This window comes from Macrobrachium rosenbergii, chromosome 7, assembly GCF_040412425.1.
Source record: "Macrobrachium rosenbergii isolate ZJJX-2024 chromosome 7, ASM4041242v1, whole genome shotgun sequence".
In the NCBI taxonomy this organism is placed as follows: domain Eukaryota; kingdom Metazoa; phylum Arthropoda; class Malacostraca; order Decapoda; family Palaemonidae; genus Macrobrachium; species Macrobrachium rosenbergii.
In genome coordinates this window covers 31,247,613-31,266,917 of record NC_089747.1, presented here as the reverse complement: position 1 = coordinate 31,266,917, position 19,305 = coordinate 31,247,613, and the positions used below count along the sequence as shown (strand labels likewise).

General features: G+C 41.7%; 1 protein-coding gene across 1 annotated transcript in view; it reads left to right on the top strand.

The window, feature by feature from the left end:
• Positions 1 to 19,305, top strand: part of LOC136840276 (leucine-rich repeat-containing protein 47-like) — a 138,972-nt gene that overhangs the window by 84,846 nt on the left and 34,821 nt on the right. Inside the window, exon 3 of the mRNA XM_067106951.1 lies at positions 1,439 to 1,603. Coding sequence (XP_066963052.1) covers positions 1,439 to 1,603 — 165 coding nt within the window. The remainder of the gene's footprint in view (positions 1 to 1,438; positions 1,604 to 19,305) is intronic.

The window sequence follows — 19,305 nt, the reverse complement described above, 5'->3', positions numbered from 1 at the left end:
CATGTGTAACTCTTGCTAGGGTTGTACTTGGTTCCTTGACCATTTCCTTACCGTAGTAAGAATTCAAACACATTTGCTCAGCTCATGGCTATATTACTCTCCACCATATTCCAGACCAAATAGAGGGTTAGAGAAATCATCACTTCCTTACTCACAATTGTAACCTTGAACATGAAATTTCCGTGTGGGTTTTCAACTTTTTGCAAGTTGAGAGATGATCCCCCACCTTAGAAGTAAGTTTCCTTCATATAAGGTGATGGTTTGTGTTTCCATAAGAACAAATACCTTTTCAAAGTAATTCATATTTCTCCTAGGTTAACAAAGAAGATCCATTTATCATATTAACCCCCTCAGCCACTGCTTTGTCCCTGAAGACGAAGGGAAGTGTTTGGTGAGGTTATTTCTTTATTCACCCCTTTAACCACCAGTTAACTGACCAATTCCAACTTGACCAGAGCATTACTCCTACATGCTGTATAAGGCTCTAGTTTGTATATCTGGGAAAAATACTTTAAAAAAATTTTGTTACTTTGGCTTGTTACGTATGAATTTGCATATTGTGAATAATTAATGAGTTCTTATCATAAAAATAATGGTAATACAAGAGAGGGGTCAACAGGGCTAGTTTGACCCTAGGGATTGTATATACCATCATGGAGATTTCACCAAGGTATTTATGTTCTGATAGAGGCCATAAGCGAGAGAGGCTGGTAATGGCAATTCTAAACGCAGAGTTTGTTACCCATAGGAAGTCATTGTTACACACAAAAAATGGTTACCCTCTTAAAGGAAATTACTGCAGATTTTTTTGATGGAAATAAAAAACGACTGGGAAGTTTTTAATGAAAAAAAATCGTGAATGGAAATGGAAAACTACAGTACTGGGAATTTTTAAATTAAAAAAAAAATGGTTTTGTCTTGGAATGGGTACTAAATAGTTTGCCCCTGCTGTTACTGGCTACCATCTTGAGGAAAAGTGACTGTGATTTCTTTTTAAGCAGATTTACAGCTCTAGGTTTAAGAAGAAGAAAATTATAGGCATATTGTATATTTTTTGTGTATGGGACTTGTATTGATTATCATTTTAACAGAACTGGCTGAGCTCTCATTTTGAAAAATGATCACTTTGGTTTGAAGAATAACAATTCTGCAGCTTTTCAGACTTGTAAAATCTCAGAAGCTAATTTTCTTTTTTTTTAATGTTCTATTGCCAGTTATTAAATGTGACATCTCATGTTGTATTTATCATTAATCTACCGCTTAATTTTGTAGGTTGACAGCTCTTATTAATGAATTTTATGAGAATTATGTTGAGTGTTTGGAAATAAAGCAGTAAATTATGCTTGCAAGAGGATGTTGGAAGTTTTCTTCCAAGATGAAGTATCAAAGTGCTCTATACTGTATGTATTATAAGTTATCTTGAACTTTTTCTTTGCAGATGGATGAACTGTGTAATGAAATTCATGTTTTAACTATAAAAGATACAGGACCTGTTGTGCAAGTATCATCAGAGGTCAAAGATGTTCGCCCATATGTTGTGTGCTGTGTTATACAAGGTGTTGATTTGAGTGGAGAAAATCTCAAAAAATTCATATCAGCTCAGGTAAGTAGTGTAGCTTGACGTAATGTTGTTTCAGAAATTGATTCTAAATAAAAAAATTGTGACCTGCATCTGCTGACCATAATTTACAGGTGCGTGAGATGCTGATTTTGTCATTTATGGTGGCTAGAGTAATGAGTTGACCCATTGCATGGTGCTTTCTGGTCATCATTTTGTCACTAGACATTTGTAATAACTAACAAAAGGATTGCTATATGAAGATGATCTAGAGATTATGACAGAGACCTAAGGAGAATTATGAAGAAGAGTACGGGAGTGGCAGGAATCTCTTGAATGGGGTGGTCTGAGGGAAATGTAGGTGAAAGTGAGGTAATGGTGTCCAGCAGGCAGGGAGGGGATAGGTTATTTTCACAAGGTAGAAGAGGCCTAAACTTAAAATAGGTAGAGAATTTCAAATACTGTGGATCTCCTTTAAGCCAGGAGGGAGTGTGTAAAACTGAGGTTGAAAGCAGGATAAAAGCAGCTTGGGGGAATGGAGCGAGGTGCCAGGGGTAGTGTGTGACAAAATAATGTAAAATAAACTGAAAATAAAGGTCTGTTGCCATAATCAGAGTGATGGTGTATGGTTCAGAAACATGGGCATTAAGAAGGAAGAACAGAAGCTGGAGCAAACACAATGAGGATGCTAAGGTGGCTTTGGGAGGTCTTGCTGCATGAGGTTGAAGAAATCATGAGTTGTGCTGGGATTGTAAAGGTTGCTGCATAGTTATAAGAGGCAAGATTGAGATGGTATGGCCATGTGGTAAGGATGAGTAAGAGGAAGGGAGTGAAGAGGGCTTTGGTGGAATCTGTTGCAGGTTGAAAGTCAAGAGGGTGGCAGATTTGCTGATTTGATAAAGTGAAGAAGGATTGGAGAAGGTTCTACTGGATTTAGAGGCTTTCAATAGAAGTAGTTGGAAAAATGCATCAGACAACCGACCCAGTGACCTAGGGATAGCAGTTGGGATCAAGAAGATGATTTGTAATAACATGCATGAATATTTTATAGTATGTCCTTTTCACCTTGCAGTGGAGGATTTGTGTTATTTATTTATTTAGTATTTACAGGTGTAATGTTGGATTTTCTGTGTTGATCTCTGTCTAGGCACATTACTGATTTTTCAGTATTCCATAAGGAAGTTTCAGTTTGTTGCTTATTTACGTTAAAATAATTTTTTGTTACCCTTTTTATGACAAGCAAAGCTGGAAACTTAAACGGAATAAATGAATACCACAAGCTCAAGTACAAAAAAAGAAATTGACAAGTCAAGAATAAAGTATAAAATAGGAACAAAAAGACAAATAAGGTAAATACTGTATTGTAGTAAAATGATGTAAAACAAAACTGTTAAGTGAGACATGTCAGCCTGCTCAAAAAAAAAAGTTTTTATTTCAGTAACGTACCCAGTAATTACATCGCTGTTCTTTTCTACTTGATGGCAGCTTGAATTTTCTAAGTTGGCAGCAGTATTCTACTTCTGTCCAAGTCGGTGACTAGGCCCCTCCCACTTTCTGGGAAGGAGAGTTAGTTATAAATGATTTGTGAGGAACAACCCTTGAAAAGTGTTTCAGTTTTTTTCAGCCATCCTAGAGCTCACACAGTTGTAGGAACGCAGCTTGTTTTTTGAAATCGTCTTGTTAGCTTCCCGTTTCGGTGAAGTATTCTGAATTGTTTGCTCGGTACTAGTTTTTGTTGTTTAACAACTGATTATAACTTTTTATAACCGATTTTGACTACTGTCTGAATTTGATTAGTGAGATTTGCCAGTTGATGTTTTTGAATAGTTCGGTAGTTCCTTTTGAGAATCACTGTTAGGCTATTTATTTCCTTAGTTTTCTCTGGGAATATTTTCACAGTGGATATTAACCCATAAACGCCGAGCCTCTATTTACAAAAATGTCTCCCCGTATGCCGGCGTTTGGTGAGTTAGCGCGAAGTGGAAAAAAGTTTTTTCAAAAATCACAGCACTCTTAGTTTTTAAGATTAAGAGTTCATTTTTGGCTCCTTTTTTGTCATTGCCTAAAGTTTAGTATGCAACCATCAGAAATGAAAAAATATCATTATCATATATAAATATTGGAATATATGACAGCAAAAAAAAACTTATATAATTGTATACAAATCGTGCTGTAAGCACAATGGTTAAAGCTAATGAGTTAATTTTTTTAGTTGTATTGTACACTAAATTGCGATGATTTTGGTATATAACAAATTGTAAAATGATCAAAGCAACACAGAGAAAATATTATCACAAAATGATGCATGAATTAAGTAGCAGCTCGGATGTAAAAATGTTTTTTCAAAAATTCACCATAAATCGAAATATTGTGCTAGAGACTTCCCGTTTGTTGAAAAAATGAAGCTAATTGATTGAATATTACTAGACTGTAAGTGTTTTAGCTTACAATTGCAGTTTTCAACCATTTCGGTCGAGTTAAAGTTGACCAAAAGTTGAATTTTTCTATTTATCGTGATTTATATGAAAATATTTCAAAACTGATAAAAAGCTACAACCATGAGTTATTTTCTGTTGTATTGTACATGAAATTGCGCATATTTTCATATATAAAACTTTATGTAACGAATAATATAAAACGGTGCAAATATTACGACAACGAGACGAAAGAATTTCTGAGATGTTCGGCTGAGTTACCATGCAGACGTAAGGAAAATGTTTTTTTAAAAATTCACCATAAATCAAAATATTGTGCTAGAGACTTCCAATTTATTGCAAAATGAAGGTAAACGATTGAATATTACTAGAATGTAAGAGTTTTAGCTTACAATTGCATTTTGTTTTTTACCATTTCGGTCGAGTTAAAGTTGACTGAAGGTTGAAATTTTGGCAGTTATCGTGATTTATGTGAAAATATTTCAAAACATAAAAGGTACAACCATGAGCTATCTTCTGTTGTATTGTACATGAAATTGCGCACATTTTCATATATAAAAGTTTATGTAATGACTAATGTAAAACGATGCAAACATTACGACAACATGACAAAAAGAATTTCTGAGATGTTGCCGAGTTACCACGCGCAGACATAAGGAAAAAAGTTTTTTTTTTTTTCAGAAATTCACCATAAATCGAAATATTGTGCTAGAGACTTCAGTTTGTTGCAAAATGAAGGTAAATGATTGAATATTACTAGAATGTAAGAGTTTTAGCTTATAATTGCGTTTTTACCATTTCAGTCGAGTTAAAGTTGACCGAAGGTTGAAATTTTGGCAGTTATCGTGATTTATATGAAAATATTTCAAAACTGATAAAAGCTACAACCATGAGTTATTTTCTGTTGTATTCTACATGAAATTGTGCACATTTCCATATATAAAACTTTATGTAATGACTAATATAAAATGGTGCAAACATTACGACAACGTGATTTAAAGAATTTCTGGCGCGGACGTAAGGAAAAAGTTTTTTAAAAATTCACCATAAATCGAAATATTGTGCTAGAGACTTCCAATTTGTTGCAAAATGAAGGTAAATGATTGAATATTACTAGAATGTAAGAGTTTTAGCTTACAATCATTTTTTTTACCATTTCGGTCGAGTTAAAGTTGACCAAAGGTTGAAATTTTGGCAGTTATCGTGATTTATATGAAAATATTTCAAAACTGATAAAAGCTACAACCATGAGTTATTTTCTGTTGTAATGTACATGAAATTGCACACATTTTCATATATAAAACTTTATGTAACAGCTAATATAGAACAGTGCAAAAATTACGACAAAATGATGAAAGAATTTCTGAAATTTTCGCCGAGTTACATTGTGGCGTAAGAAAAAGTTTTTTAAAAATTCACCATAAATCGAAATATTGTGCTAGAGACTTCCAATTTGTTGCAAAATGAAGGTACATGATTGAATATTACTAGAATGTAAGAGTTTCAGCTTACAATTGCGTTTTTGACCATTTCGGTTGAGTCAAAGTTGACCGAAGGTTGAAAGTTTTTGTAGTCGACGTACGGTACGTCCACTTGGCACCCGACAGACAATTTTAGTCGACGTATGATACGTCCAGTAGGCGTTTTAAGGGTTAACTGTTGTAACTTTTTGTCTAGTTTTTGATTATGTCAGATTCTAGCTTGTCCAGGTTTTTGGTATAGCAGCAAAGGCTGCAATACCAGGTTAACTAAAGCTTCATATGATGTTCATACCATTTGTTCTATTAATCTAATATGTAAGTAATGTGTAGATTGGGATGAGAAGATGAGGAAGAACTTAGTTTCTCATTCCTCTAAGCTAGAAAGATATAGAAAGAGGAAAGCAGCCGATAGTAGAGGTTTAGATAGTAGCTCAACTCCCAAACCTCTGAGCATGGATGTATCCATTGTTAGCTCTCCTGTTTCTAATGTGTCTGTGCGAAGCCCTCCTGCTCCTCCCTCACCTGGCTCCCGTGCCCCTGAACCAGATCGCTTCGCCAGTCGAGAGCAAATTTGACGAGAAATTTGGTCTGTGATAAGTACAGTGACACACCTAGATGAATCAGCGCACTTCTTGATGAATAAATTCAGTGATAAAAGTACCAGTGAAGTGATTGTGGAGAAAGTGGCCACCCATCCCACTGACTCTCCTAGGTGAAGGTCACTGCTGGACTCCCCTATACCTGGGAGGAGGTATATTGGAGGCCCAAGGGAGGTTGGTGGGAGCTTTTCATGGGTAGTCGCCCCCTCAGACAAGCCTATTGCATCCCAGGCTGCGACAGAAGGCCACTGGAGAGACATCTCAGACGTCCACCGTCTCTCCTTGATCCCAGGAACTTCTAGCCCAGATTCGAGGCTTTCTTCTGCTTGGGAACAATCTCATATCCCCTGCAATAGGCCTGAAGAGCCACTTCAGAGCCCACAAGCATCTTGCAGCTTCTGGGATAGCCCCAAGCTGCTACCTTCAACTCAACTGTCTCTTGACTGCCAGTATCTGTTGCCCAGGTCCAATGACACCCAAACGCCCAGTAGCGCCTGAGCATCGTTTGGCTCCTGAATATTCAGTCTGTTATTCTATGAGCGCCCGTCAGCCAGGCACCTGGCTCCAACTGTCCGCTTGGCACCAACTCTCTCTCATCAAGTCTCTTCAATTGCAAACAAGGAGTTAAACCCTTCGTTAGAACCAATTCTGTGCTAGCTGAATAGCATTTTAGATCTGTTGAAGAAACCTCTTCCATCAAAGACTCCCTCGGACCCTTCGGCTTTTCTGTTGTCATCAGAAGATGAGGAGTTGAATGCAAGATTCTTCTCCGTCGGCATGTGTTGCCCTCCTAAAGTATTTTCTCGTGGCATGTCGGGACTACTACTCTCTCGTGGCTCCTGTGGCGCCACAGTCAGTCTTTTTAATGAATAACCCGTCTGAGTACTTCCGACTCCTGAAGATGGTTTTATCTTTGTCTGCCAGGACGACTCTGGAAGATGTAGACCTTTGGCTTTCGGAGAAGAGGATTCAAGGGAAATTCTCTTTCTGCATTCCTCCTTTGTACCTGTCTAAGAGGCATTACCAGTTTTATTCTACCAGAGAAGCTCCCTCTCTGGGAGTGGCTGCCTCCTCCCAGGGTGACTTCTCTGTGCTGATAGACTCTGCATGCAGATCCGCTTTTGCTGCTGCTAAAGTGATGTTTTCCGAGACGGAAATTGATCAGTTGTTAAAGTATCTCTTCAAGACCTTAGAAGTGCTTTGCTTCCTTGACTGGTCAGTTGGAGCCCTGGCCAAGAAGATACAGGACTTTTCCCCACTCTCCGAAGATTGTTCTGCTTATTGGCTCAGCGTTATCTGTTATTGCTCTGACAGAGCCATTAGATTCTCAGGAATTGGTCTACCTCTTCTCTATGGGAATTTTAAAGAAAAGAGAGCTCTGGTGTTCCTTCACCTCCAAGAGTGTTACTGCCTCTCAGAAGTCAGTTCCTCTTTTCTCACCCCTCTATTGCCATCACCTTTTTCCTCAAGCAATGGTGAATGAGATTACTCTTGAACTCCAGAAGAAATCAACACAGGACCTTCTAGCCCAGTCCACCAGGCACCCTAGAGATTGATCCACTTTTCTTTCATATCAACCTCTCCCCTTCAGAGACAGCCCTTTCGGGGAGGAAGACTGTTCTCAGTCGAGACCTCGGGTTGGAGTCCGTTTCTCCTCCTGAGCCATTAAAAAATCAACTTCTAAGCCTGCATAGAAGAAGTGAAGATGCAGTCCTCCATGCACCCATGGGTGCCAGGCTCCAACTGTTTTGGGAGATTTGGAGCGCCAAAGGGGCGGAACCATGGATTGTAGAAGTACTGAAGGAAGGGTATTCAATACCTTTCAAGAAGAGGCCACCCCTAGTCAACATGCCAATCGCCTAACCGCGTACTCTGCAAGGTCAGAGAAGTTTTTAGCCCTGTCAAAGGAGATCCCACCGCTTCTGATAAAACAGGCGATAGAAGTAGTAGAGGGCATCACATCGATGGGGTTATACAATCAGCTGTTTGTGGTCCCCAAATCAACAGGAGGATGGAAACCAGCCCTCAATGTGAGTGCCCTGAATGTTTTCATCAAGAAACCAAGATTCAAGATGGAATCAGGTTGGTCAGTTCTTGCGTCCGTCCGTTGGGGGGATTGGGCAATCTCCCTAGGTATGCAAGACGCGTATTTTCACATCCCGATTCATCCGGCATCAAGAAAGTTTTTGAGGTTTGTGTACCAAAACAAAGTATTCCAATTCAGAGCACTGTTTCAGCCCGTCAGTAGCACCACAGGTCTTTACGAGAGTTCTTGCTCCCCTGGCAAAGTGGTTGCCAGGGTATCAATATCCCTTCATACCTGGACGATTGGCTGATTCGTTTGCCCATGAACCTACAATGTATGGAGGACCTTTAAAAAACCCTGCTTTTAACCCAAGACTTAGGACTACTAGTAAATCTTCAGAAATCTCAACTGACCCCTTCTCAGGGAATTCTTTATTTGTGGATTCAGATAGACTCTCAGATTTTTCGGGCTTTTCCATCCCCAAAAGGATAGAGTCTGCTGAAAAGAGTGAATCACTTTCTTTCGATAAGGAATTGCTCACCCAACAAGTGGATGAGTCTGCTGGGCACGTTGTCTTCAATAGAGTAATTTGTCAGATTAGGAAGACTACATTTAAGACATCTACAATTCTTCCTGAAGAACAGTTGGGACAGGAAGACTCAGTCAGACTCATTTGTTTTCCTGATCACAACAGAGATCAAAGAAGACCTACGGTGGTGGCAGTCCATGGGCAGATATGCAGAAGGGAAGTCTCAGCTTCCTCTGAACCCAGTCCTAAACTACTTCTCCGATGCATCAGACACAGGTAGGGGAGCCCACTTAGGAGACAGAGAGATGTCAGGAACCTGGTCTCAAGAGGAGAGCAGTCTCCATTAACAACAAAGAATTGAAAATGATTCATTTGGGTCTCATGCACTTTCAGGAAGAAGTTCAAGGCAAAGTGATAGCAGTCCACTTGGACAGTACGACAGCACTAGCTTACATCAGTCGTCAAGGGGGAACCCATTCTTTTTCAATCTTCGAGACTGCGAAATCACTTCTTTGGGCGGGTCGGATAGGAACTAAGTTAGTTACCCAATTCATCCAAGGGAAACTCAATGTATTGGTGGACGGATTAAGTCGAACCACCAAATCCTTCCCATGGAGTGGACTCTGGACCTTCGAGTATGCGAAGACTTGTGGAAACTGTGGGGGAAACCATTCCTGAACCTATTCGCCACATCCAAAAAAAATGCCTGCCTCTGTTCCACTCCCCCTTTCCGGACCCCTTAGCTTGGGCGACAGATGCTCTTTTACAGGATTGGTCCAACCTGTACGCATTTCCCCATTCAGTCACACCCGAATGTCAGAATGACCCTCATAGCTCCGTTCTGGCCCCAGAAGGAGTGGTTTGCAAGCCTGCAGCTCAAGCCATTGCCAGCAGCAGACAACAGTCCTTTCATAAAGTCTGTCAAGCAATGTTCCGTCTTTAGAGTTTGGTGCAGAAGACATAACTTCTCGTCTTCTAAGAAGTCCGTGGCACAGCTGGCAGGCTTCCTCCTGTACTCAAGATCCTCCAGAGGCCTCTCTTCCTCTACCATTAGAGGTTATAGATCTATGCTCAGCTCCGTATTTCGTCACAGGTGTCTGGATCTTACCTCAAACCAAGACATCTTGGACCTCATGAAATCTTTTGACTACAGTATTCCAAACCTAAAGCAGAAACAACAGTCTCATGGATTCCTGACATAGTTCTTAAGTGGATCTCAGGACTGCGTTTTGAACCTCTTTGCTCAGCCTCCCGTAAGGATTTATCCAGGAAGACACTTTCTTATGGCACTAGCGACAGCTAAGAGGGTTAGCAAAATTCACGCCTTGGACAAAGGGTGGGTTTCTCCCAGGGGGACGCATTCTGTTCTGCTCGCTAACTTTGGGTTTTCTTGCCAGAAATGAAATACCCTCAAAACCCTGACCCTGCTATTTTACAGTAAAGAACTTGATGGAGATTTTAGGCCCAGAGGAAGAGGAAAGATCAGAGGCCAGGCGAGCAATTTATGGTGTTCATTAAAGAATCTTGCTAGACCTCTCTTTAAGAACGCTGTTTCGTTCTTTTTAAGGGACTTCATCAGGGAAGCTCATTCACAAATTGGCGAGGATTCTCTGCACTCCCTTCAGGTGAAGGCTCGTGAGGTAAGAGCAGTGGCCACCTCGTTGACCTTCAGGCATAACCTGTCCTTGTCCTCCATTCTCCAAACAACTTACTGGAGATGTAGGTCAGTTTTTTCAATGCACTATCTCCGAGGCATTGAAACTGGCATTCGGCACCACTTTCCGGGTGCCAAGCACCACCTCTTCAGTCTGGCTTGGCGGGTTTGTATACCACTGTTGTTCTGGATCCTTTGTTGGAACCTATCCAGCACTGTCTGGACAGTAGTTTGAATCTCTTACAGAAGCCTCCTACAGCGACTCAGGATCCACCGGACCTAGCTCCTTCTCCAATTTTGTCCGATGATGAAGACATTGAGCAGGAGCAACCTTTGGCTTACGCAGCTCTCTTGAAATACTTCCTCTTTTGTTTTCTGACCTCCTTCACTCCAGCGACCCCGACGTCTCCTGGTTCAGCTTTTTTGGTGAGACAGCCTGCAGAATCTTCCATGCTGCCCAAGATGGTCCTTTCCTCCTCATCAAAGAAAGCCTTATCCAGAATTGATGGTTGGTTAACAGAGAAGAGGGATCTTGGCAAGGCTGTTTTTTGTGCCCCTCCTTCTCGCTTGTCGAAAAGGAGGTATTTTTTGTGTGCCACTGGGGAAGCTCCTTCCTTGGGAGTTTCTGCCTCCTCCCAAGGGAACTTCCCCAGCCTGATTGATTCTGCGCATAAGTCATCGTTTTCCTCCGCCAAGATCTTGATTACATCATCAGAAATGGACTATTTAGTTTGGGACATATTCAGGGTCTTCAAAATCTTCAGTTTCTTAAACTGGACTGTAGGTGCCATAGCTAAGAAGATTGAAGACTGCACCACTCTTCAAGAGAATTTTTCTTCAGACTGGCTGGGAGTCCTCTCATCCACAGATAAGGGGATTAGGGATGGCTCCCAAGAACTGGCTGTGGGAGTTCTCAAGAAAAGGGAGCAGTGGTGTTCGTTTACCACAAAAGGGGTAACTCCCTCCCAAAGGTTGGCTCTCCTTTTTGTGCCCTTGGACTAATGTAGTTTGTTTCCTTGTGCTACAGTGGAACATGTAGCAGGTGAATTACAGAAGAAATCAACTGAGGATCTCGGGCACAATGTATCAAGCACCCCAAGGAGTTGGGACATGGTCCTACGGTCTCCTTTAGTGCAAGGACAGTCTCCCCGCTTCAACAGCAGCCCTTTCCAGGTAGCAGAGCAAAGTTTCAGCCCCTCCCATGCATGAACCTTCGGTCAGTTCAACCCGTCAAGAAGTCATCTGCTAAACCTTCCTCTTGCAAGTGAGGATCCTGTCCTCTGTGTTCCTGTGGGGGCCAGACTTCTTTATTTTTGGAGGCAAATGGGAAACCAGAAATGTAGAGCCATGGGTCTTGGAAGTCCTCAGAGAGGGCTATTCCATCCTGTTCAGGGAGAAACCTCCTTTAGTGTCATCTCCCATCAGCTTGACAGCCTACTCAGTAGGCTCAGAGGGGTTTTCAGCCCTGTCAGAAGAGGTCTCTTCCCTGCTCAGGAAGAGAGCTGTAGAGGTGTTCAAAGACATAAGCTTGGAAGGTTTCTACAACCGTCTGTTTGTCATCCCCAAGTTATTGGGGGGTTGGAGTCCTGTCCTGGACGACAGTTCTCTGAATTTCTTTGTTCAGACAACAAAATTCATGATGGAAACGAACCATTCAGTCCTGTCATCCATTCACCAGGGAGATTGGATGGTGACCATTGATATGCAGGATGCATATTTCCATGTCCCAGTGCATCTGGACTCCAGGAAGTACCTGAGGTTTGTGTTCCAGGGCAGAGCCTTCTAATTTCGGGCTGTGTAGTTCAGCCTCTTTACAGCTCCTCAAGTATTCACCCGTGTTCTCACACCTCTGGCGAAGTGGCTCCCTCATGGGGATTAACATCTGCCTACATTTGGATAGTTGGTTCCTACACTCCCCCTCAACTTGCAGAAGTCACAGTTAGTCCCGATTCAATCTATAATCTATTTATGGATGAGGATCGACTGTCTTGAGTTTTCGGCTTTTCTGTCCGACAAAAGAGTCCATTCCTGCCTCCTGACAGTATAAAACTTCCTCTCTCTCCCGTCCTGCTTGGCCAACGAATGGGTGAGTCTACTGGGCACTTCTCATCCATCTAGAAGTTTGTACCTTTAGGAAGACTCCACACAAGAGTGTTACAATTCTTCCTAAATGCCAGTTGGCACAGGAAGATCCATCTGGATTCGTTTGTTTTCCCCATCATGCCCGAGATCGAGGAGGACCTTGGTGGTGGCTCGCAGAAGGAAGGTTTTTAATAAGGAAGTCACTGCACCCTCTGAGCCCAACCTAACCTTATACTCAGACGCATTGGATCTGGGGTGGGGGCTCTTCTAGAGAATATGGGAGTTTCAGGGATGTGGTCTCAGGACGAGAGAAAGCTCCACATTAATGTGAAGGAGATGAAGGCAGTTCATTTGGATCTCCAGTTTTTTGTAGCAGCGACATTCGACAAAAAAGTCGCTGTCCATTCGGACAATACGACTGCACTGGCATACATCAAGAACCAGGGAGGTACTCACTCCTCCCTTTACGAAGCGGCCAAGGATCCCCTCCTGTGGGCGCAAGGCAATTGCACCAGGATTGTCACACACTTCATCCAGAGCAAATTAAATGTCCTAGCAAATGAATTAAGTTGTTGCAGATAGGTTCTACCTATGGAATGGATACTGAAGCCGCAGGTGTGCACCGATCCATGGAAACAGTGGGGAAAGCCATCAACAGACCTGTTTGGAACATTGAGGAATCATCGCCTTCCTGTGTATTGTTCTCCAACCCCAGACCCTCTGGCATGGGTAACAGATGCAATGCTCCAGGACCGGTTGAACCTGGATATGTACGCCTTCCCACCATTCAGCATGGTGAGAGAAGTAATAAACAAGTTTCTCTCCCACAGCAACACGTCAGTGACCCTTGTAGCTCCATTTTGGCTGCAGAAGGGTGGTTCCTGGACCTTTCAAGGATGCTGGTGGACTTCCCAAGACTTCTGCCACAGAGACGAAGTCTTCTCAAACAGCCACACTTCCATAGTTTCCACCGAGGGTTATCCGCTCTTGCTTTGACAGGCTTCAAACTGTCAGGAAGCCTGTCAGAGCAAAGGGCTTTTCAAGACCAGCTGCAGAAGCGATTGCAAAGTGTAGATGTGAGTCTTCCTCTAAGGTCTGCCAGGCCAAGTGGGCAGTCTTCCGCAGGTGGTGTTGAGGACATGACGTCTCTTCTTGTGAAACCTCTCTAGCACAAATCACAGACTTTCTGCACTTCCTGAGGTCTTCTCGAGGCTTAGCTACATCTGTCATGAATGGTTACAGAGCTATGCTTAATTCAGCTTTTAGACCTAGAGGTTAGGATCTGTCTACAGTTCAAGACATTAGTGACCTGATTAAATCTTTGGACACTTCAAAGCAAGAGAAGACAACTTCAGTGTCCAGGAACCTGGATGTTGTCCTTAAATGTCTTTCGGGCCCTCCATTTGAGCCTCTTCACTCCTTATCCCTCAGGGATTTAAGAAGAGAAACCCTTTTTCTGGTTGGTTTGGCTACAGCCAAGAGGATTAGTGAGCTGCAGGCCTCTGATAAAAGAAAGTTGGATTTTCATAGGGAGATGCAGTTTGCCTGTTCACTCTCGGGTTTTTGGCTAAGAACGAAACTCCATCCAATCCCTGGCCCCCTTTCGTTCACTATCAAGAACCTGATGGATATCCTTGGACCAACAGACCAGGAGAGAGCTCTTTGTCCGGTATGAGCATTAAAGCATTATCTCGAGAGGACTAAGAGGATCAGAGGCCCCTCTCATAACCTCTGGTACTCGGTCAAGAACCCCTCCCGTCTGCTGTCCAAGAATACTTTGGCTTTCTTCTTGAGGGACGTAATCTACGAGCCACACTCGGAAATTCGAGAGAATGACTTACTCAAAGCCCATGAGATAAGAGCAGTTGCCGCTTCTTTGGCTTTGAAGCATAACTTATCGCTATCCATGATCCTTTCAGTCCACCTGTTGGAGGTGTACAGTAGTTCAGTGTTTGCTAATCATTATTTACATGATGTAGAGACGGTGTACAAAAACTGCAATGCTTTAGGTCCATTATCCGTGGCTGGCATAGTATTCGGGAATGAAGGATAGGAGGTATTCCTTCTATTTCTCACTCTCCTCGCCTTGATACAAGTTGTCGAGTTTTGGGAAGCTTGGGGGTACTGTGTACCTGGAGTACCCACCAGTTGCTTTTTAATGGATGTGTAGGTAACAAAGTTATCTGGTTTTTTGTGGTACTGTGCCCAGGGCAAGGACACTTGTCTATATTATAATGCTTTGGCAGCCATTGGAGTACTCCTTTGCTGCAAAGCTCCAACCGAAGTAGAGGCGCCCCACGGCTTTACCACCATGCCACTACGGGTTGGGATGACCACCGACCAGAGGCATTATCTTCCTGCTGTAGCTCTCTCACCAGGTAAGGTTACAACAAGCATTTCACCAATACCAGGTACCTTTCTATTTCAAATTCATCTCCATTACTGAGTGTGTTTAAGTAGTATATGTCCATGTATCCCACTTCCTGTCAATGAGGGATTCAGCTGGGTAATTACTTGGTAAGTTACTTTTATAAAAATGACATTTTTATAATAAAGTTTTTCATATACTCACCAAGTAATTACATGATTGGAGCCCTCCCTCCTTCCTTCTTGTGGACAGCTGTGTTGTACCTATTCTTCCCCGTAAGTGGGCAGGGGGAGTTACCTACACCAAAACAAAAGAAGTCCTACTGCGAATTTCAAAATTTAAGCTGCCACAATAGGTAGAAACTAATAGCTATGTAATTACTTGGTAAGTATATATAAAACTATTTTATTATAAAAATGTCATTTTGGTGGATGACACTGTATGGGAAGATCGGAATGCAAAGGATGATAAGAATTATGAAAATTTTCAAATAACATGCATAATCAACTAACAACGGTATAACCAGAAATTAATCCCAAGACCAGGAATGAGATATTTCATAGAACTGAACTTTTTTGTCCGGCAATGATGTTAGTCAGCTTCTGAATACCAGACAGGGTAGCAATATTTAGAGCAGCCAGGTTTCCAAAACTTGAAAATCTTTCTCAGTGTACCAGTGCAGTGGAAGAAGAGATAGACCAGATATGCTTTTCAAAAGTAAATTTGTAATCAAGAAATTGTTAATTTTGCTTCTAGTTAAATAAACTTGGTCAGGGTGATCAGGCTGAGTTGATCTGCTGTCTTAGACCTACCTTCATCTCCCATGATTTGCACAATGCAATACAGTGAACCCTCGTTTATTGCGGTAGATAGGTTCCAGAACTGGCCGCGATAGCTGAAAATCCGCAAAGTAGGGACACCATATTTACAGTATTTATTTAACATGTATTCAGACTTTTAAAACCCTCCCTTTACATAGTACTGTTAACAAACCACCCTTTACAGTAATGTACAGATATCTACAATACATACATACAGTACACAGGCGCAAATGATAAGCAATAAAACAGTAAGTGAACATAAAAAAATAGAAAGATTGTTATGGTGCATACTGTACAATTGTACAGTATTTTACTCACCACGATAGAGTTGGAAGTTACAATAAAGCCCTCCTCGTATGTACTGTTAACAAACCACCCTTTAATGTACAGAACACTTAATGCATGTACAGTACCTAATCTAAAACAGGCACTAATATTAAAATGTTAGAATATTAAAGTATATAAAGAAATAAAGATTGTTACTGTACCCACCATGAAAGAAGTTGAAGAAAAACTTGAATGATGATGGCGATGAATTTGCTGCACAGTAGAAATGATGATGATGAAGCTGATGATGTCTTCTACTGTGCTGTGCAGCCAATGATTGTATTTTACGTCTCTTCAGACTGAGGTGTCTTTTCCTGGGACACCTCTTCAACTTCTTCCTGGGACACTTCTTCAATTTCTTCCGAAGGCATAGTAGCAGGAGGAACTGGCTCTTTTTGCGAGGCTGGAAGAACATTGTGATCGGAAGTTGCTGCGCTGCTTCTTTTTTCAATCGAAGAGCATCCTGTAGGGAGTCATGTCTTCATCGATTTTGTTGCAGAACTGCAGAGAACGAACCATATCCTCGTCCCATTCTTGTGACAATTCTTTCAGCTCCTTCGCTAGGTTGCAGAGCTTGGCAAGCCGTTCTAATGTTAAGCCTGTTTCTTCGACAACTTCTTGGGTCTCTTCCTGTGGTTCATTTTCTTCCTCACTGGCTGATTTTGTCAGGTCTTCGAGGTCTGCGTCAGTTAGCGGCTGGGAATGGCAGTCCAACAACTCATCAACGTCTTCCGTCGTCATGTCGCCAAACCCGTCACCTCCAATTATCGCAGCCAACTGCACAGATTTCCGTACTGCAGAGTGTTGAATCTCGGCAGGCGTAAATCCCTCGTCGTCGTAAACAATCTCGGACCACAACTTCCTCCAGCTCGCGTTAACGGTAGCAGGTTTCATTTCTTGCAGTGCCTTCTGGATGTTCTGAAGGCACGTGGCAATTGTGTACTGCCGCCAGTATGCCTTCAAATTGAATGTTTCATCCTCATCTTCTTGGGCGGCATCCACACACGCAACGAGGTCCGCCAAGGTATTCTTCGTGTAGAGGGCCTTGAGCGCCCTGATAACCCCTGGTCCATCGGTTGAATTAAGGGCGTTGTGTTGGGTGGCAGGAACTCAACCTGAATGCCCTCATGCGAAAGATCAGTCGCGTGTCCACCAGCGTTATCCAACAGGAGAAGGATCTTAAATGGCAAGCTCTTCTCTGAGAGATATTTACTGACTTGTGGGATAAAACACTGGTGGAACCAGTTGGAGGTGAGCATCTTAAGTAATCCATGCTTTTGGATTATGCATCCAATACACGGAAGGAGATTCTTATTTTTATTTTTCAAAGCACGAGGGTTTTTCGACTTATAAATAAGCCCTGGCTTTAGCAAAAATCCCGCAGCATTGCCACACATCACGAGGGTAACACGATCTTTGAATGCTTTAAAGCCAGAGGCTTTGGCTTCTTCTTTGAACAGGAAAGTTCCCGATGGCATTCTCTTCCAAAACAAACCCATCTCGTCCATATTAAAGACTTGTTCGGGCTTGTATCCACCTTCAGCGATAATATTCTTGAACGTCTCATTCACTTAAGTTTCAGCAGCGACTGTGTCAGCGGAAGCAGCCTCGCCATGCAGGGAAACACTTTTCAGTCCGGCGTTTCTGAAACTTGGCGAACCATCCTTTGCTGGCGGTAAAACGTCGTGTCTGAGGTTGGGAATCAGTGGATGTCCCTGCTTGAGGTTCATCTACATCATCTTCGTCGTCTTCCTCTTCTTCTTCAGCGTGGTCGCCATCATCTTGAGGTTCCTTTGCCGCAAAATTCTCATACAACCTCAAAGCCTTGGTTCGGATGGTGTTCGTATCCAAGGCTATTTTCTTCTTCCGCAGTCGGCAATCCAGATTGACAAAGCACCTTCCATACGGACGATCGTTTTATTACGAGCCGTAACAACTTCGCTTTGCTGACTTGCTAAAGGTGATGGCAGCCGTCTTCCTAATCTTCGCCTCATCCTTCTTAATGTAGCGAACGGTGGATTCGTTCACTCGAAAATGGCGGGCCACGGCCACGTAACTTCTCCCTTCCTTCAACACATCGAGAAGTGTCACCTTCTCAGCAATCGTCATCATTTTCCGTTGGCGTTTAGGCTCAGTACCAGCCTTAGCAGAAGCAGAATGCTTGGGAGCCATTGTAGGGTTAAACAAAGTTAAAAAAAAAGTTCAACTTCAAACACACACTGTCACGCACAGCACTGGTAATGTAAACAGCATCTATCTACCGAGAGAGCGGGAAACGAAGTGGCCGCAAGAAGATGCTGCGGGTCAGAGACAAGGGAAGCTGCTGCAGGTCGGAGAAACGGTCAAAACACCAATCACAGGCAAGATTACAAAACTTGGGAGCTGATTCGTCATCTATCACCAATGGAACCAATCACAGCCCATCTTATATGCTAGTTTCAAATTCAAATATACTTTACGCTATTTTATGCTTTTTTTGTTGTAGTAGTATAGGTTTATACAAGATGTGATTTTTGCAACAAACAATATTATTGGATGCAGTACAAAAGATTCATGGAAAAGATGCACATTCATTACATTTGTATTTTATAATTAGTATATATGTAGCCATCAGCAGCCTTACACCATTCAAATATGACAATGTCCGACTGCATCTGATTAGCGTTTCATGTTCAGTTTAATTTTACTAGTACTATAATGAATTATTGTATGATCACATTCTCTTTTTGTTTAATTTCATTTTGTAATGAATTATATGTCATAATGCAATGAACCAACAGTACTAGCAGATATTAATAATTATTAATGGAATTAATGAAATATTTGGGTCTTCATATATCGCGACTATTTTTGAAATTTCCGGAAAATCCGCTATATATTTTCTCTTATAATATACATATGTAATGGAAAAAATCCGCGAAGTCGTGAATCCGCGATAGTCGAACCGCAAAGTAGCGAGGGTTCACTGTAATTAAATCTAAATTTCTTGGAACTGGTGCAAACAGTAGTATCAGATGCATAAACTATAAGATTTTTTCAGTGGTGAACTACATACCATGAATGTGTTATGTAATATGAAAAGTAATGAGCCAAGAACACTACCCTGAGGAACACCAGGGATTACATTGATGTAGTAACTTTGTGTCCATCAACAACCACTCTTAGCAATATAATAGTAAAAAAAATTCAATGTCTTACCAATATATTAGTAAAAAAATTCAATAATAGTACTGTAATAGGAAAAATTTCATAAATTTTATGACCAGAATCAAGGGTTTTCTGTACAAGACTGGAAATTGAAAAAAGAGCATCACAAATACCCAGGCCCTTGTTAAGCCAAACTACAAACTGGGGAACAGAAGATTGTTTTCATTTGGGTGTTTTTTCCAACCAGCATTAAAAGACTAGGTAATATCGGAGTTGTA